This window comes from Syngnathus scovelli, chromosome 15 (assembly GCF_024217435.2).
Source record: "Syngnathus scovelli strain Florida chromosome 15, RoL_Ssco_1.2, whole genome shotgun sequence".
In the NCBI taxonomy this organism is placed as follows: domain Eukaryota; kingdom Metazoa; phylum Chordata; class Actinopteri; order Syngnathiformes; family Syngnathidae; genus Syngnathus; species Syngnathus scovelli.
This window is the reverse complement of record NC_090861.1, coordinates 7927507-7945929: the sequence shown is the minus strand read 5'-3', so window position 1 is coordinate 7945929 and position 18423 is coordinate 7927507. Positions and strand designations below refer to the sequence as shown.

At 42.1% G+C, this 18423-nt stretch overlaps 4 protein-coding genes across 5 annotated transcripts; 1 reads left to right on the top strand and 3 right to left on the bottom strand.

The window, feature by feature from the left end:
• The first annotated feature begins 218 nt into the window (after nucleotides 1–218).
• Nucleotides 219–2475, top strand: tmem88a (transmembrane protein 88 a). 2 transcript variants are annotated; one of them, XM_049742401.2, is made up of 3 exons: nucleotides 219–608; nucleotides 1275–1590; nucleotides 2029–2475. In XM_049742401.2, the coding sequence occupies exons 2-3, from the start codon at nucleotides 1288–1290 to the stop codon at nucleotides 2314–2316; spliced, it is 591 nt and encodes a 196-aa protein (XP_049598358.1). In that variant the 5' UTR covers nucleotides 219–608; nucleotides 1275–1287; the 3' UTR covers nucleotides 2317–2475. The 2 variants fall into 2 exon arrangements, with proteins under 2 accessions (XP_049598358.1, XP_049598357.1); XM_049742400.1 differs by having other exon boundaries at nucleotides 224–620.
• Nucleotides 2476–2767: 292 nt separating this feature from the next.
• pcolcea (procollagen C-endopeptidase enhancer a) lies at nucleotides 2768–6863 on the bottom strand. The gene is made up of 9 exons (XM_049742371.1): nucleotides 6697–6863; nucleotides 5592–5700; nucleotides 5248–5506; nucleotides 4433–4557; nucleotides 4221–4357; nucleotides 3776–4131; nucleotides 3618–3695; nucleotides 3280–3450; nucleotides 2768–3085 (listed from the first exon to the last, which is right to left on the bottom strand). The coding sequence occupies exons 1-9, from the start codon at nucleotides 6786–6788 to the stop codon at nucleotides 2955–2957; spliced, it is 1458 nt and encodes a 485-aa protein (XP_049598328.1). The 5' UTR covers nucleotides 6789–6863; the 3' UTR covers nucleotides 2768–2954.
• Nucleotides 6864–10931: 4068 nt separating this feature from the next.
• On the bottom strand, nucleotides 10932–14211 carry LOC125982127 (class I histocompatibility antigen, F10 alpha chain). The gene is made up of 8 exons (XM_049742375.2): nucleotides 13893–14211; nucleotides 13516–13782; nucleotides 13103–13381; nucleotides 12695–13003; nucleotides 12463–12570; nucleotides 12354–12371; nucleotides 12148–12209; nucleotides 10932–12066 (listed from the first exon to the last, which is right to left on the bottom strand). Exons 1-7 carry the CDS (start codon nucleotides 13945–13947, stop codon nucleotides 12184–12186), a joined length of 1062 nt encoding a protein of 353 aa, XP_049598332.1. The 5' UTR covers nucleotides 13948–14211; the 3' UTR covers nucleotides 10932–12066; nucleotides 12148–12183.
• Nucleotides 14212–14623: 412 nt separating this feature from the next.
• hsd20b2 (hydroxysteroid (20-beta) dehydrogenase 2) lies at nucleotides 14624–16906 on the bottom strand. Its single transcript, XM_049742378.1, has 11 exons — nucleotides 16756–16906; nucleotides 16603–16649; nucleotides 16451–16526; nucleotides 16230–16340; nucleotides 15826–15893; nucleotides 15682–15726; nucleotides 15566–15600; nucleotides 15400–15481; nucleotides 15230–15295; nucleotides 14912–15058; nucleotides 14624–14843 (listed from the first exon to the last, which is right to left on the bottom strand). Exons 1-11 carry the CDS (start codon nucleotides 16904–16906, stop codon nucleotides 14712–14714), a joined length of 960 nt encoding a protein of 319 aa, XP_049598335.1. The 3' UTR covers nucleotides 14624–14711.
• Nucleotides 16907–18423: the final 1517 nt, after the last annotated feature.

Below are 18423 nucleotides of genomic sequence, written 5' to 3'. Positions count from 1 at the left end.
AAGTTTTGTAAGAGCTGATCACGTTGTCTAAAAGCTCAGCTTCAACTCCAACCATTATTAAACAAGTTCAGCTGCTAGTCGTCACAAAACAAAGGTGAAAGAAGTGTCTGTCAAATGATGTGCGTGGGCCAGCACACCCTGACTCCTCTAATCTATCCAAATAAACACTTTTCCCTCCCCCTGGATTTACATCTGGGCTGTGGTGTTATCATAGAAAGCCTCAACTGCCCAAACACCAGCCCAGTAGGCTTCTTGTGCTCAGGATACGCACGCACACACACGCACACAATCATATCTCAAGCTGGAGTCAGACTGAGGAAACGGAATGCCAGGGAAGGAAGCATTGAAGTCAGCGTGAAAGCAGATTTCTCCTCAAGTCCACACAGTTCCTTTTCTCTGAGAGGCAGAAGATACAGAGGTTGCTTTACAATAGCAACCAAAAGAACATTTGAGTGTCTGCCTTTCCACGGATACTACTGGAATTGGAATTCCACCGAACACATTCATTAGGAGGAAATTCTTGAAATTCTCGTCATCCCTGACTTAGCACCTTCAGGAGTCAGCTTCGGTTTCTGTGGCATTAAACTGCGGGAGGATAAATCATCAGAGTAAGTCCTCCGGTGAGTAGAATCAATAACACTTTCAAACTAAACCTTGAAACGTAACGGTATGATTTTGGAACAGCATGCATGTATTACAAAGGGAAAATGAAAATGTGTTTATTTCATAAGAAACATTTGCAAAATGTTTTAAAATAAAAGTATAATGCAAAGTAAGAGTTTTGTTGAAAAATGTAAGCGTTAAAAAGCCCCATTGCATCTCAACAGCTCACATGGAGTCACATGGTAATCTATTTCCCAGGGCTTGATAAATGAGAGATGGAAAACATACAAAATGTGTAAAAAAAAATAACCAAACAAAACAAAAAGCCGTCATCAGCGTAATAACATTGTTCTGTCTGATTAGTGATTAGAGACATTTTTCGGCTCCTGCTTGGACTCATTGTTCTCGGTTATCCTGGAGTGTGGAGGTGGGGTTGGCAGAGCCCATTTCCTTGCACTTCAAAAACTCTACCGTTAGCTGTGGTGACTTTCCACATCATCTCTAGCACTGTTTTTCACTGCACAAAATCATCATCAAAAGAAATGACGCACTTGAAATTGATTGCAAAGCAAATGAAAAGCACATAATGGATCACATTATCTTCTGATTTAGTTCAAACGTTTTATATCTTGACCCACTAACTTCAGCCCCCCTTCTTAAATTTGCTGCAGGTCTACAAGAAACATGAGTCTGTCACGAAACGGGACATTGGAGAAGACATCGGAGCTGCCCAGCTCCGAACCCAGCTCCCCATCAAGAGGGGCTGGGGTGGTGGTTCCCCCACCGTACTCCACAGGTGGGAGCGATGCCCCTGACGCTCCACTGGAGTTGAGGGGCTCTCTCGACTGCTGGGCCTGCTCTGTCCTGGTCACAGCTCAGAATCTGATCATCGCAGCGATCAATGGCTTGTTGGCCGGCGTCGTTTTTGGCACCATCCTCACCCCAGCGCTTGTCATGATTATATTCGGCTTCCTCTGCCACTCCACGGTCAGTCTCATCTCGCAATGTTCCCCAACCTTTTATCCGGCACTATACGTCACTGACATAGATAGATGAACAAAGAAACATTATTTGTTTGAAATATTCAACAGTATATTTGTTTTCCTGCATGTTAAAGTGTTGGTGAGAGGCAGTATGTTTTTCCTCAGTGACTTGATACTGTTTCTATAAATTTTCCTGGGACTTCCTGGAGATTAAGTTTTAATCTTTTGCAGCTGTGACTCATAGTGTGCAGTGCAGACCAAATATTAGATTTCATACTTGCACCACCAGATAGGTACTTTACACCCGCAAAATATAAGAAGAATCCATGACTATGATGGTCAATTGTTGCTGTTTAAAACGAGTGCCCCATAAAAAAAGTGTTATAGTAAGAATTTGTGAAACTGGAATCCAAAGTTCGTGTTGTGCATTTGACTTCTTCAGGTGCAGCCCCACGGCACCTCTGTGTACTGTTCAGACGTGCTGGATGATGCCGGCTGTGTCGCGCTGCTGGTGGTGGGCTTTCTGCTGCTCACGCCTCTGCTGGTCCTAGCGCTGGCTGCCTTTTGTCGCCTGGCTCGCCACCTCCAACTGGGCCTGTGCTTCATTCCTTACAGCAGGGCCGTGTACAAAAACCTGCCGGCCGCTCGCAGCAGGGAGGCCGGAGTGGCCGGCTGCTGTGGCATGCCGGAGGTCTCCGAGAGGGAGGGTAAGGGCAGCGTATGGGTGTAAGGAGAGGTGACCTCTGACATTGTTTTGTTTTTTTATCCCTACTTGATGATGTGGGGTAATCCACTACAGTCCATCATTGGAAATTGATGTTTAGCTATTAGTTTTGTATACTATTCCTGTATTTTATAAAATATTTTTTCCAATAAAACCTTACTCTGATGTTGACACTTTTTCTTAATACAAATGACTACAGATTGTGTTGACAGTGAATAAAGTAAAGAAAATATCTTCGTAGTAGTATAAAATTAGTAGAAAACTAAATCGCATTTTCTTGGAGAACCCTGGAAATATTTTGAGGCACTAAAAGTGAAATCTCTTCTAATGCTAAATCTGGGTGCTTTTACCATTTACGGCCACTAGATGGGCTCCAAAAACTTGTTGTGTAATGACTGTAGTCTCATGATGGCACAACCTCTCATGAGGAAAACAATGAGACGGAATGACTAGCACAAAAAGTAACAAAAGGGATATAAAAATCCTTTATTCATATATAAATTACAGACAATGTTTAAGGATTTGTGTTTCTTCAATGGGGTTATAAAATCGGTTTTACCAAGAGATTATCATCTCATGTAGCTCTGTATTTCGCATTAGACAAGGATTTATTGAGTCATCGTGTTGTGGACAGATGTGTCGAGTTAACAAGGCTGGTTGCTGATGTTTGTCAATAGTTTGTGATGTGGGGCTTTGTATGGGGCTGTGAACGCGCCAGGTTGCAGGCTGCCACGGCCATCCTCATCCACTTGACCCATGATGATGTAATTACCGCCTGTGGTGAAAACAAATAAGGACCAGATTAATTAATGACTATGGAAAAAACATGTGACATGTGTGCGTGAATGTGTGTGTGTTAGTGTGTGTGTGAGTGTGTGTGTGTGTGGGTGTGTGCGTACGTGTGTGTGTGCGTGTGCGTGTGTGCGTGTGTGCGTGTGCGTGTGTGTGTGTGTGTGTGTGTGTGTGTACCTCTGCGAAGCAATGGGCATTTCCTGCATTGTGACACCAATTTAACCGACATGTTCTCTCCGACTTGAGCGATTGTTAGTTGCCCTGCTTTGTAAGTCCTAATCAGGGATACCCCAATGAGAAGGGTGCCCCGGGGTCCAGGGGCCAAAGAGGTCACTTTCCCGGTTATCACTGTAAACAAAATTGCCACGGTCAGAAAGCAACATTTGATATGAAGCATCAAAGCGCAATGGCCAAATGTGTTGCTTTCCATGGCAAGCCATCAAAGCATTCATTTGAGATCCAGTTGAAGTTAAGGGCGAGTACTTCCACGCTCTTTGTTTAACAGGTAGACTTACCAAATTCACTGGCACAAAAACTGGGCTTGATAGTTCTGTCTCTTTTACACTCTTTGGCACACAGTGGATTCTGAGCAACTAGAAAATATACATTTAAAAAAAAGTATAGTAAGCATAAAAGTGTAGTCCAAAATAGCACAACACGTCTCCTCACTCACCAGGTCGTCCTCCATTTGGTCTCGAGTCAACCCCTGTCCTGTCCTGACCCGTGGTACCGGCCCCACGTCCATTCGGGGGCCTGACACGTTTGGGTTGGTCAGTTGGTTCCGGAGCAGGGGGGGGCACACTTTTGACTGTGGCAGCAAGTGGCGGTGCTGCAGTAACGGGAACTACACGTGCAACGGGTTTGACAGGCCTTGCTGGAATGGACCTGGTACCAGCATCGACACTGTCAACGACAGTTGTGTGAGAACCGTGTGGAATGGTGGTGTAAGTGGCCAGAAAGCCATCAGATGTTACACTGAGGTCAGACACAAACTGGACCAGGAGCACATTGCCGCTGGTGGTAATGGGCCTGCATAGGAAAAGAACATGACTGTGATTTTGGGAGCGTTTAAGTAGACAGCAAAACAGCATTTTTTTAATCACTTCTGTTGTTCTTACTGTGGGGCTTGATCACCACAATATTTTCCAATCAGGCGTGAGTCCTCTTTTTCTCCACCATTAAAAAAGGCCACGTAGTCGAAGCGGCAATAGGTGTCTGCCTCCAAGGAAAATTTACCAAATTTCACCTGGATTACCTGGCATCCCAACAGAAACAATTTAAAAACAAATCCAAACATTTGAAATGGATTCAGGGAGGTTTTGTTGCAAACCTTGTCAGGCTCCACAGTAATGAGCCAAGAGCAGCTGGTTCCCTGTGGATAGTTCTTGTTGGGCCAGTTTGGCGTCATGATCTCTCCCTGAGATTTTGTTGTCTTTCCCCCACAGAACTGTTGATCTAAAACAATCCACAAAAACATGGGAGCCCTCGTGAGGATATGCGGTCTGGATGATGAATGAATGAATAAAAATAACATCAAGATTCCTGTCCAAGGTGTGATAGAAATCTTTTTTCCAATTTTGGGACTGATAATAAAAAAGCGCCCAGTATTGTCCATCCACTGTCTATACTCCTTAACTTCATTATTGCTCACTTGCCAATCAAAAAATATTATTCCTGCTAATACAATTCAACACATACTTAAATTTTACATGGTCAAATGCAGTGCATAACATCATAACATCATCGTCACTGTTTCTTAGTTTCACAATACAATTGTGTAGTTTGCAATGGCCATAGAAATGCACTGTTTAATGCTGATGTTTCATCTTAGGAGTAGAAATTGTTTGCTTTGCTAATCAAGGCTTTGCTTTTTATTTTGCCTCGTCATGATTAGATTTTGTTTTAGTTCATATTGCAATATGTTTTTGTGTGTCTCCAGTGGTCACGTCATGGCTGTTGTTCTCGTTAGCTCCCTCTAGCTGAAGGTGTTTTGTTCATGTGTGCCTCATTGTCTTGTCAGTTTGCTTAGATGTGTTCCCTGGATGCTTTCAGTCTGTGTTGGTTCATTGTTGTTGTAGGTCGTGCTGTTTGTTGTTGTTGTTTTTTGTAACTTTAAAAAAAAAAAAAAAAAAAAAATGGACCTACCCTCAGCATATGGCGTAGCACCACTGAAGTAAGCCACAAACCCTCTACCATTCGTCTCGTCATCGGTCACCATCTCCAACATCATAGTATTGGTAGTGGAAATAAGGGCACCGGGCCGGAAGGTTCCACAGAACCGGCCCAGTTTTTGCACCGTGTTGGATTTGCCGTTGTAGACATCCAGGTAGTCATAGCGACATTGCGAGTCTGCCTCCAGGTCGAAAATGCGGAAGCTGAGCATGACCACTTTATCTTCTGGGACCTGGCAACCACAAAGAGATCCAAGAGGTCAGACGATGAATCGGAGGCAGAAGGGTGACATTTTGACTTGTGCCAGGGTGACTCACTGTGATGATCCAGGTGCATTTGCTGTTTGGTTTGTAATGGGTCGGGAAGCCCTCGCTGCCGACAAATCCCGACTCTGCAACAAGTGATCCTCCACAGTGGAAGACAGGCCTGTGATAAAAGTCATGAGAAGAGATTATTAACAAGCTTTGGCAACAAGACAAGAATTGCATGAATGCATAAAGTCGGCCCCCAAGCTTTACAGTATTTACAGAAACTTCCATTGGGAGTCTCAAACTGTGAACTGCCTTTGCCAATTGCTGGAGTTTGGAATTTTCTCAGAAAAAAAAAAAAGATTACATGTAGAACGAGTGCTTTTGTTTGAAATTCCAATTTATTACAAAAATTGTAACTGAGAAGAAACAAATTTCAACCTCATTGTTATTGTGTCATAAAGATTTTAAAGAACTCTGTGGGTGTCTGAAATAATTACACAGGAGGGAGCAAGCAGTTCTTGTATACACACTATTTGTCATAGCAGAGTCAGCAAGGGGAACGTAATGCCAGAGACTTTGTTTGTGGACGAGACCGACACAAAAAAATACCCGAAGTGGGGTTGTCTTATAAATGTATTTCCAACCTTAAAAGTTTCTAAAGTGTAGCTCTTGTTTTGAAGTGACCAGGATGACCAGGAATAGTTTGCATTGAATTAAAATGGTCAAATAATTATTCGCTCTGACAACTTTTTCTTGTGCCACTTTTGTCATTTCCCAATAAAACACACCCACTTTCACTGAAACTTTGACCACAGTGGGAAAACAAAACTGTATGAAGCAAGACAACAGACCCCCCCCCCCGAAAAAAGAAAAAGTCATGCACTTGGTGATTACAGCCAAGACATCCAGAGCTGGAGCCAAATTTCTCAAATTCGACCCCACGGGTAGAAGCAAAAACATGAACATCTGGTGACTAAGCCATTGTAGACGCAAAAAATAACACAACTCTATGCCCATTCAAACAAACGAACTGGAAAGATTTCAACTAAAGAGATGGAAAGAATTCAGACGTGGACTCGACTTTGAGTGCTCTCACCTACAACGTCAACATTATGTGTACCACTTAATTGATCTTCTTAACACCGAATTCCAACACACTGCGTAGTCTCACCTAGTGTAGTTTGTTTGCTGCGCCTGCGTCCATCCCAAAGTCAGAGACAGGAGCAAGGAGATGCCCCAGATATGGCCTGCGTACGGCATCATGCACTCACTGAGCTACTATTTGAAAAGAGGGGAGTTTGTAGCATGAGGCAAGAGCTTCAGAAGTAGGGTTGTAGGAGGAGAAAGAGGAGGAGGAGAATGGGAGGAGCGACCTAAGGATAGCGGGGATAGTTCTAGAAGGGATAAAAAGCAGAAGAGTGATGCTAAATGGACAAAGATTGCAAGAACAAGCCCGGGGGGGTGATAAGCAGTGGGAGGAAGGCGAGTTGAAGGCTTTAATTAGAGCCAGATGTTTTTGCCATAATAACACAGTTTTGGATAGTACAGGGAGGGGAGCTTAGTGGAGTTAGAAGGACGTTAAGTGATTTCTGTTCTTGACTTGTTTCCTGATTGATGGTTACATAACGCACAGGTTGCATAGGTGGAAGCAGTGTCCCTGCATTGTGTCTCCCCCATACCCCAGGATGTCCTTTGACTCCATACGGAATCTGAGCCAGAGGGCGTCTACTCATGCCCCGGCAATCCACCAAGACTACACTAAGACTGCATTCGAGGAGTTTCTGTGGATGATTCAACCCTGTGGTCCACACTGCTGAGGCCTGCAGCGGATAAGCTGTTCCAATAAAGGCTGTAAAACCAGACACTTTCATGCACCGCTGACCTGCAAACTCTTGATCAGAGTCTGGAACAACCAAGGCGGACAGCCAATAAAAACACAAGGCACAGTTTCCACAGAGTCAGTGTCTCCAGTTACATATGGCATATTACTTAAAAGAACCCCCCCACCCCCTGCTTGCCAGTTTTACTCAGATTTTTGATGTTTGACTTTACAACCTGCATGAAATGATTTCTGATGCCAAAACAAAGAGGTCTGCTAAAGATACAACTATGTGCTGGTCACTGCTGTACTGTTTGTCTTCAAAGTGAAGTCCTGATAAGAGACAGCAGAGGCAGGAATGCAGTGATGATGGCATCTCAGTATGCAGCCAGACCAAGGAAGCTACAGTGACCTTTAGACTTGGACAAGAATCCAAGGCAAGGCAATGGGTTCTGCAATAACTCCAGACAGATCTGAAGGATTGACATACTTTCACTTAGCCAAGCGTCACAAAGATTCGCAAAGGGAGGAGTGAAAGAGAATTTAGAGAAAAACAACTGTGAAGAAGGATCTGACTCAGCAACATTAGGAAAGTTATATTGTTTGTGATGCATTTGCAACAGTTATTTGTTTATTTATCAATTTGTTCACATACAAAAAGAATATAAAGACAACAAATTGTCTGCAGCCATCTAGTCTTTGTCAGTTTAGTCATCCTCAAATTCCCACTGCATTGAAAAAACCAAAACGATCTTTAATTTATGCAGCACATTATAGCAGGCGAGTTCCCACTATTTTAATAAGTAGAAACACGTGCACAAAAAAATAATGAAAACTAAACTTTTCAATCATCGAGAACTCAAGTGAAAACATGAAAACTATGTTGACAACTCTGAGAAGACAGTTTAGGATGTAAGGAAAACTGATAACAAAATAATCTCTGCCACACTTCCAAGAAACAGCTGGAGAAAAATCAAGTATGTCGAACTCGAATCTGAAGAGGAAAATAAGCTTTTTCCTGACAGTGTGCCAAGAAGCTTGATGCAGTACATCTGATACCGTAATTAAAGCAACACAAGTTGACAGTGACATTATAACAAAAAACAATAAAGTGTATGTTGTTTATATTTCATGCTTAACCAACTTCTTAATCAACTTAATCAATGAAAACTAAATATTGCTTTGAATTGTGATTCAGGAGTTAAATAGATAAATAAAAGAATAAAAGAATAAATAAGGGGTGGATTAGTGCGCACTGGTTAGCATGTCCGCATCACAGTTCAGAAGGTGCGGGTTCGATTCCACCTCCGGTCTTCCCTGTGTGGAGTTTGCATGTTCTCCCCGTGCCTGAGTGGGCTTTTTCCGGGCACTCTGGTTTCCTTCCGCATCCCAAAAACATGCTTGGTAGGCCAATTGAGCACTCCAAATTGCCCATAGGTGCGAGTGCGGTTGTTCGTCTTTGTGGCTGGCAACCAGTTCAGGGTGTCCCCCGCCTACTGCCCGATGACTGCTGGGATAGGCTCCAGCACACCTGTGACCCTCGTGGGGGACAAGCGGTATAGAAAATGGATGGACGGATGGGCGGGCAGGTGGGCGGACGGACGGACATACATATTTTTGACTATCTTGATTTGCATCAGTGCCGCCAGTTTGCCATAAGTGTGTGCACATCAGTCCCTGGCACTTAGTTTTTGTCCCAGTCGGAGATGTCGGCTGGTTGGATGAGTGCTATTACAAGCGGCCTGGCGTCAGTGTTTGCGTGCAACTTGAATTAGTCCCACACAAAACAATGACTGGTCAAATGTTTTCAAACTGCTTTTCTGACCACTAAATTGTTCATGTGGAATGCGAGTCTCTGTGTTTAATGGTAGTCTTTCATGCTTGTGGTGGTCGTTGCAGTGGCAAAGTATTCAAAGGCAGTTTTGAGTCTTGAAGTGAGTGTTGTCACCTCAAGACTCAAAACTGCCTTTGAAATTCGAAGTGCCACTTTGTGCCTACCTCCGCCCAAAATCAATCTCACCAATGACAATGTGTTTTACATTTGCACTGCTGGTGGAAGAGAAGCACCTGTGGTTAAAGTTAAACTGGCAGACTTTTTACTTTCTGGACCCGAATTGGCCGCCTCTTCCTGCAATGACAAGGAACATAGACAATGACTTGTTTTTGGTTGACTTTATTTTTATTTTAAGCAACTGGTCGTTGATGCACTTGAACATCCGGCGAATAACAGCAGGCCGAGCTCCTAAAAAGACTCTACGGGATGGGCACACCTGAACAAGCTGCTATTTAGTACGTTTATTTGCACATCTAACATTAAAAATGGAGCCAGCTCTGAAGACCTTCTACGTTGTTTTGAAGAATTTGTTCTTTGTCCAGCAGGTTGAGGGTCTTGGTGGCTGAGTCCCCGACAGCAGAAGCAGCGCTGCATGAAGACACAAAGAAAAAGCAGGCGAGTGTGCTGCAACATTAAAAGTTTCTTTGTCGGTTGTGTCACTTGTCAGCATATTGATCAAGACGCCATATTACCTGCATCACCTGGAACAAGAAACACTTCAGTATTTGGACTTTCCAAGTCTGTTTTTACATCAGCTTTCCAAACTTGACAGAAAGGGACTCTGCTTCATAAAATCGATCCTTCTAGCATGCCCTCGGTCCTTCATTACCATCTAGTGGACAAAAGCGTCAGATGACAGGCGATAAGTCCAAAGTATTGCATGTCTTGGGCGAATGCTCAGCAAATCCACTTTAAAACGCACGGAAAGTTGACCATTTTCGTCTCAATTTGAAGATTCGCGCCTGAAGAAAAAGAAATTAGACAACACGCATGCATAGAAATATGTTTCATTCTACTTAAAAATGTAAATTCACGTAAATGTTGTGTCCACTTACCGCCGGGCAAAACGGCGTTATCGTCTGGACTCCAGATGCTTATGGAGGTAGCTTGGGGTCAACGTTTTGTACTTGAAAAAACAAAACTCATACTTGCAAAAATAAAACTGAAAATAAACGTGCTGAGCTTGAAACATGATAAAGTAAAAATATTTTTATGAAAATGTTTTTCGAGTTAAAAATGGATTTGCTTCGCTTTGGTATGTTTTTTGGATAAAATATTCATTTTCAGGTTTAACCTGCATTTATTCAGCAAGATTTGAGGTCTTGTTTTCAGTTACATGTTTATATTTTCGGATTTACACCTATGTTTTCAGGTTCAACTCTTGCTTTTTGAAATTCTGATGGGGTTTTTTCCAGGTTCAAATCTTTTTTTCAAGTTGCACACTTTTGACTAGAATCTGGCGTGGGGGTCGTGGTACTAGATGAGCGAGGCATGGAATCACGAGTGACAGCTGAACAATTGCTAAATGTACGTCAACTTGGCCGCCTAATTGGGTGTAGAATGGTGGAGCGCTGAGTGAAATATTCAAGGCCAAATATCAAGCCACCAGGGCTCAACTATGGCCAGTTTTGTTACAAATCACTAATTACTTACTCTATAATCACTACGGCGATGCCTTGAGATTGTTTTTTCAAGATTTACCTTAACTTGCCAGTAAACATTTCACATATGATCACTGTATGGTGGGAGTGAATTCAATTCAACAGTACTTTAATACAAGCAGCAGTGAAAATTGCTTCAAAAAAGAGACATTAAACTGCACATTGATGAAGTTCACTTTCCAAAAATCAAAGCAAAGTTGTGTATTTAAAACAGCTTTCTAACAGCATAATGCTAACAAACAATCTGAAGAACGGACATAAAACAAACGGTGGACTAACACAAGTCAACAGATATTAAGTGAATAATTTCTTTATCCTCTGAAAAGTATCATTATTATTGCTTTGTCCACTGAGGGACACCTCCATGTATTGCTGTATGTCTGTAGGCTACTGCTGCCATGTGGCCAAGTTAACAATGATTTGATCTGAGTTGAATTTACAAAATGAATACAAACATAGCACTTTATAATCCGTGTCGTGGTGTGTTGCTCTGCTTATAAGCGCAGTATGTTAAGGATATTTCCTCATCAAGACTCGCCACTGAGTCCCAACACAGCCAATGACACCTTGTTTGTCTGACTTCACAATAGGCTTCTCATCGCACTGATTTGTTAATATTTTTGATTGCTGAACAAGCAGTTTAATGACACACAAACTAAACATAGAACAAACACAATAACATGTTGTTGCTGAGCAATCAAAGAACCTTTCCTTCAGAATTCCTCTGCTAGCGTGATGCTAACATATTGTTAAAAAAGGGCAGTGTGGTACGGATATCACTCGTGGTATTTTGGCTGTCAATCGCGGTATGTGGACGAACCGCTTAAGTAAATATAATTAGAATTCACTGCATTTGAAACACTATGCGTACAGCCAGTTTCAAACACTGTGCAGCTTTTCTAGTTCCGTTGCATTTAAATTTGAAATGAAACACATTTTCAACTATTTCATTCAGTTGGATGGAATTATTCAATCAAGCATGGCACCAAAAAAGAAGACATCCTTTCAACTTTAGTAGGGTTCATACAATCTAGCCCGACACAAAGATCAATGTGATGAACCCATCAAATCTAACCAAATACACCAAAACCAGGGGAAAAAAATTGTAACATTACAAAAATATAACCCAAATGACCCATGTGAAGAAAGGATAAGTTCGCTGTTTTGAACTCCAAGCGTAATCAGTAGCAAACTCCGAGGGCGACATCTTGTCATGTGATTTGACACCTGGAGGAAGCAAATAAAACCATTAAGCGCATATAAATCCACGTTACAGAAAGCCAGAATGGGAAGATCACGCTAACTCACCGTGTGATGGCTGTTGTGTCTCACTTGGAAAAGCGCTTAAGCCTTAGAATTTGGGGTGATGGCTGAGGGAGCATGAACACAATGCGAGATGGCAATAAAAAGTCACACTCGTGAATAAAATTCATTTGCACTACCAAGGCACTCGCAGCTGAATGGATTTGCAAAGATTTCTTTTCAAAAAAGGAAGCGGAAAAGGTTTTACTTACAAGCTTGAGCATATTCGTCTGAAATGAAGAAGCAAGTAGAGATTAAAAATTGTCACGAATGGCAAACAATTTTGATGATCCTGACGGAGAAAATATTTGTGTCGTTCACCTTGTTTGGTTTTGAAACGCTTGGCAAAGACCGCTACCACCGTCGCCATCAGAGTGAGGACCACCAATGGGACAGCGATGGCTACCGCCTTCTTCTTATCTTGCTCTTCTTCACACAGCAAAGCATGTGCGATGAAGAGACACGTGAATGATTGTTATCTTGACACAGAGCCGTTACGTTTGCGAGAACCCCACAGCGAATAGGACGTGTCTGACTCGTGACAAACACTCACTCTGGATGCGCGCGTTGCTCAGGATGCTTCTGGCGTCCAGCTTAGTGACGATGGCTTCCTGGACACCAGCCAGCTGGAACACGCACTCGTACTCGCCCTCCGTGGCGGGCGTCACCTCCACTTTCAGGTGGGCCGAGGTCTGGAAGGTTCCGTCGTGGTTGGGGAGGGTCTCCCCCATCTCCACGTCCTCGTGGATCTCCTCGCCATCCTTCCTCCAAAAGAGGGACGAGGTGCTGGGGTAGAAACCAGTCGCGTGGCAGGTGACCCCAGAGGAAGGTGTCTTCTGCAGGAGAGACACCTTGGGAAGCTCTGCACGCAAAGGCAAAGATGGAGAAAAAGACATGAGGGCAGAGAAAAGCTTGGCTCCAGGTTGTCATTACAGTGCCATTCTCATATCCGCCAATGCACCTGTTCTCGTCAGGAAGTCCTTCCCGTTGCTCACATACTTCTTCAACAAGAAAGGACACATCTCAATAAGGATATTCTTTCTGTGTGCATTGAACCCGTCTATTTGGTCCCACTTGATTTTGGTCATGAAAGCTTGTGGGTGTGCTGCGATCCATGTCATTGTCTTCGCCTCAAATGATAGGAAGTCTACTCCATCGTAACGGATATGCTCCCAACCATCAACCTCACCAGTCTCATCATTCCATTCACAGCCGTACATCACCTGAAACATGTGAACACCTGAAAGGATCACGCACAAGATTCAGTGGCAGGATGTTCAGAAATACGACAGCGTGTGTTCATTAGTCACTCTAAAAAAAGTGTCCAGCCACATCAAATACATGTTACCATAAGAAGGTTGAATGTAAACAAACCTCCAGTTTGGTTGAAGCGCTTTTTCGCAATTTCAAGGTTGTCTTTGGAGACCTGCGCATTACTCGCACTGACAACCAACTCGTTATCCCAGTGGTCCGGGTCATCTGCTGAGATTTTGCTCACCCACTGTTGTTTTACTTTTATTTTCCTGCTGTTACTATCATAGTGCAAAATCTGAACGCCGTCAACATAAGCGAGCTCCCAGTATTCCGGCACATTCAGAACTTGTGTGGACGTTGTCGTGAAATAATTGAGCATGTGAAGAGCTAAAAGGACAAAAGACTCAGTTATATAACAGTAAACTTGTATGTATTCCGAGCATACATGACCAACAGCAATGGAATAAAATTTAAAAATTAAAAACAAGAGTACTTACCAGGCGTCACGCTATGCATTTGCACAGCCGCGGCAAGGAAGACAGCTAAATACATGTCAAGTTCTCAACATCAAATTCGGATTTTTCAATGTCGAACACGAAGATCGTGTCAAGAGCGTCAATATTTATGCCTATGATTAAATTTAGAGCCAATTCAAAATGAGTTCTCTTAACGCGTGCTGCGTGTCGCTTACACATTACAGAATGTTTTTCTTAGTGAACATATGAGTCGGTACAATTTTTTAAAGCTTGAGGTTCCTGGTAGGGAACGGTAACAACAAGGAAGCGCTCGTTTGGCTTTCTCTGTGACCAAGTGTTGTCGCACTGGTTTATCAGCATTTTTAACTGTTGAACAATTAATAATCACAAGATGTAGTCACAATCACAAGTAGTGCGTTGCACCAAGAAAGATAAAGATAAGTGATAAATGATCATATTAACCTCTCAATAGGTTTTCTTTTCTCCACTAGTGACATGATCCTCTAAGCTGGCCGGGGTTCCAGGAGAAAGAAAAAAATGTAGGACTGTATTAGACTGGGCGGCACGCGTTAGCACGTCCGCATCACGTTGTTGCTATCTTGAGGTCAGTTTGAGAAATGTTGTCGGTGACTTACGCTGAGTTGGTTTGGTTTGAGACAACAAACGAGAAAATCAAGCTGCATTTCAATGTTGCTATTTTGAAAAAAAAACAAAATTAAAAAAAAAAATCCAACAAGGGAAAAAAATCTGTATTTCGTTTTTGGGGTTTTCTTTATTAAAAATAAGGAGTCGTTTCTCTATTCTTCTAAACACAATATCCAATGGCCAATTGTTTCTTCTTTACGAATTTGTATGAATGCCCCTGCACATTCCTCTTTGGACTTTTCTTTGGTGTGCTGCGCGGAGCAGTTTCGCCACTAGGAACGAGGACATACGCAGACGGTCGGGCATGAGTACGCCAATAGCAAAGCTCTGAAACACAATCATGAATGTTTTTGCAGAGGTCATTGCGTGTTGTCGCCGGTGACGATGATGCTCACCTGCAGTGCGTGCAACAGACAGCCGCTGGTGTAGTTGGAGTAGCCTACTGTGTTCAAGGCCTCTCGGGCGAAGGCTGCAGCGCTCTTCACGCAGCTGCTGCTTTTCATTTTGTTCATGTTGGTGGAAACCAGGAAGGGTACGACACACTGTGGAAATAAGACGAGGTTCCCTTATATTGCCCAATCGTAGGGAAGCTACAGACTGCTCCCATTATTTGCTCAATAAAAAGGTCCCCCCCGGCCAAGGAATTATTTGGAAGGTGATCAAAATCAGTTCTTTGCAGTGATCTCGTTGCAGTAGAGTGTCACTTAGTTTACCTGGACCGTGATCCCCTCTGCCTTGTACTCAGCATGTAGACATTGTGAGAAATACATCACAAATGCCTGCAAAAAAAAAAAAAAAAAAACACCACAGATGGTATTAAAAGAAAGCAACCGGCACAGAAAAATGAGAGTTGAAGCCACACTTGATCGAGATAGGACTGTACTTTGGTGGCAGAATAAAGGGCCAGCAGAGGCTGTGGACGGATTCCCATTTGTGAGGAGATATTGACGATCAATCCTGTCCTTCTGCAGTGGATGCGAGAGGCAACCATGATAATGATTAGTTGTCCGGTTAATTTTATTAAATGTGTGACACCATCATTATCATACCGTTCAAGCATTCCGGGCAGAACTAATCTTGTTGTCTGAAACAAGAGAGGGGGGAATAAAAGAGACCAACTGTAAAGACCAACGTGACTCGTTTTATCATCACGCGGTCCTCTTACTTGAGCAACAGACAGCGCATTACAGTCGAGAATCTCTGTGATTTTCTGGTAACACATGGGTAAGAAACTTGATGTCAAAAGGAACTGGGAGATGATCCATGTGTAATCCGTGTGAGTTTAAACACATGAAAAAAAAAAACATACCTGTTCGGCATCTGGAATTTCAAGGAATGGGGCAAAATCGTCTGAGTAGGGCATCGCCACATTGTTAACTGTGGAATGAATATCAACAAGCATATTTACCATTTATTTGTTTCTCTCATTAAAATACTTCAATGCAACATTGTCAGTTTTGTCACACACGTGCAGATACAAAGCTAAGTGTTTTGCGTTGCTAGGCAACAAGCATCCACCTTCCAAAGCCCATTTGCACAAACTTAAAATAATTTCTTTGACTCACTCTTGTTTTTGGCCACTTTACTGGCTGTCAGGTAATGCTAATGCTAATCTAACACTAGTTAAAGCTGACTGTGACACGTACACCCACTCAAGTTTAATATTAATCATTCTAATTATGTCAACAACACCCCATTCCCTGGTCCGCTTACCCAAAATTCCAATCTCTAGACCTTGTAGTTGCGTGGCTATATAAGGGTAAATATTATGGCCGTGTGTGAAGTCCACTCGGATGATGCGAGTCTTTCGATCATGCTGACTCTCTGAAGGAAGGCAAAAAAAGGTTTGTACATTTGTTACGAGAGAAAATAATAATTCTGATTGGAAGGATGTCATGAACACACTAATGAGTGCTGAACGTTATTTTCCTTACCGATCTCTTTGGCCACCTGTTGAAGCTTCACATCACATCTGCTCACTAAAACAATATCCAGGCCTCTTTGTGCCAGCTGAAGGCAAGAACACAAAAAAAACCTATTTTACCTAGTGTTGGATTTTTTTTCTCCAGAATTTTTCAAGACTTACCTCCATGGCGTACGCTTTACCAATGCCAGATGTGGCTCCTGTGACAACTGCAGGAAAAATGAAGAGAGATATTTTAGAACTGTTACAAACCTGGCAAATCATTTATGTACTTTTCCGTGATAAAAAAAACAGGAATAAGATCTCGAATTATACCTGCCCATTGCCCATAAGTCCTTAAATCCACTTGCCAAAACTCGGATAAAATAAACTCTTTGAATCCTTGGTAACATTTCCAGGCTGCTTTTATTGAGTAGAAAATTAATGTGAATCCGCCAATAATCACCAGGGTGTCACTCCAAGCCATTTTTGCACAGTGAACAAAAGTGAACCAGAACAAGTATTTATATTCCATGATGACCTGTGCTCCTCCCTTATTGCTCCACCTCTTACCACCATGTCTGTCATTGCCTTGCATGTGTTTCAATATGTATATAAGAAAACTAGAACAACAATTAAAATGGATGCATACATTCATATAATATAGAGGAACATCCAAACAATACAAAACAAACTCAAAATAGCTTGCCAAATTCTTCACAAGCTGTCAATCAGTAAATTGTTGAGCATAGTCCCTCTTTCTTTAGATTTCACAGTTTGTAATCACTGCGCTGAACATTTGTTGTGAGAAAGTCCATGTAAGAGATAAGCATGGCTACATCACAATGGCATCATCAAATTGACCTGTTGAGGTTCGCGTCCAGTAAAACGCACAGAGGCAATCTAATCATGGTAGATTGGGGAAGACGTTTAGTTTACCTCATTAAAAATACGTATGTTCATCCATTTTCTGCAACGCTTATCAGACAAGTAGACAACACTATGCTGGCTGGCGGTTCACAACAAAATCAAGATTATTCAACTGCACAGAGTCAAGCTCTGTCTTTACTTCCTATACTCTGCGTTAATAACATGTTTAGCAATGCAAAGTTAATGTGTTGTGTGACACAAACATTGCCAGTGATACAATCTGCTAAATTCACATCAGTAGAGACAGTCCTCCCCATTCATACAAAGCATGTACATTGATAAGCTAACAATTCTCCTGATTGCATGTTATAATGATAAGCCAAAAGTCCTGTCTTCCAAAAGTTAAGAACATTCCTTACTGAGTAAGCTTAAATCATGTTTAGTCTATTTTACAGAAAAGTCGTTTTGAGGCTTTTGGGGATGATTATGCTCACATTTCTAGAAATGCTTAAAAAAATGGTTGCCTGACTCAGAATTTACTCTTAGGCATGTCAAATGTGTCACTTTTGACAGGTTTGGGTCTGTTCAACTCTTTCTTTGTCAGCGTAGTTTCTCAGTCATCCAGTGTCATGGTAATCCGCAAAGGTTCGCTTGGGCAACTGCTCTTGTTGTTGCTTGTTGAAGACGTTTCACCTTTAATCCAAAAAGCTTCTCGGGTTCTAAATCCACACCTAAAAAATTAGAACCAAAGAAGCCTTTTGGATTAAACGTGAAACGTGTTCAACAAACAAGAAGTGTCCAGTCACCTCAATTCAACTTTTGCGGGTTTAACTCTTTATGTTGTTTAGGATTTTGAGCCACTGTGTAGTCTGGCTCCCAAACATTTTTTAATGTGTGTTTTTAGAGCAGAAAATGGCAGAAAATGTACAATAATTAAATAATAAATTACAAAATTAAGAGTTAAATAGTTGCTTCTTTTCAAAATATGTCAGGTTACTTTTTTTTTTTAAAAAAATCAATGAATGGATTTCATGATTTCTAGCCATTGCTCGCGTTGACATTTGTTTTTCTGGGAAACTGCAAAAACATTTCCCAGAAAAGCCCCGAAGTAGAATTATATGGTCACTAGAGGGA

Coding starts and splice junctions, on each gene's coding strand:
- LOC125982127 (XM_049742375.2), bottom strand. CDS start 13,947: ATGTATTTAGCTGTCTTCCTTGCCGCGGCTGTGCAAATGCATAGCGTG. Junction 13,382..13,515: donor GCGCTTCAACCAAACTGGAG/GTTTGTTTACAT, acceptor TGATCCTTTCAG/GTGTTCACATGTTTCAGGTG. Junction 13,004..13,102: donor GGACTTCCTGACGAGAACAG/GTGCATTGGCGG, acceptor CTTTGCGTGCAG/AGCTTCCCAAGGTGTCTCTC.
- tmem88a (XM_049742401.2), top strand. CDS start 1,288: ATGAGTCTGTCACGAAACGGGACATTGGAGAAGACATCGGAGCTGCCC. Junction 1,591..2,028: donor GCTTCCTCTGCCACTCCACG/GTCAGTCTCATC, acceptor TGACTTCTTCAG/GTGCAGCCCCACGGCACCTC.
- hsd20b2 (XM_049742378.1), bottom strand. CDS start 16,906: ATGGCTTGGAGTGACACCCTGGTGATTATTGGCGGATTCACATTAATT. Junction 16,527..16,602: donor GTAAAGCGTACGCCATGGAG/GTAAGTCTTGAA, acceptor TCTTGCCTTCAG/CTGGCACAAAGAGGCCTGGA. Junction 15,727..15,825: donor AAATTCCAGATGCCGAACAG/GTATGTTTTTTT, acceptor ATGTGTTACCAG/AAAATCACAGAGATTCTCGA.
- pcolcea (XM_049742371.1), bottom strand. CDS start 6,788: ATGATGCCGTACGCAGGCCATATCTGGGGCATCTCCTTGCTCCTGTCT. Junction 4,558..5,247: donor TGCTACGCCATATGCTGAGG/GTAGGTCCATTT, acceptor GGATTGTTTTAG/ATCAACAGTTCTGTGGGGGA. Junction 3,451..3,617: donor TTTTTGTGCCAGTGAATTTG/GTAAGTCTACCT, acceptor TTTTGTTTACAG/TGATAACCGGGAAAGTGACC.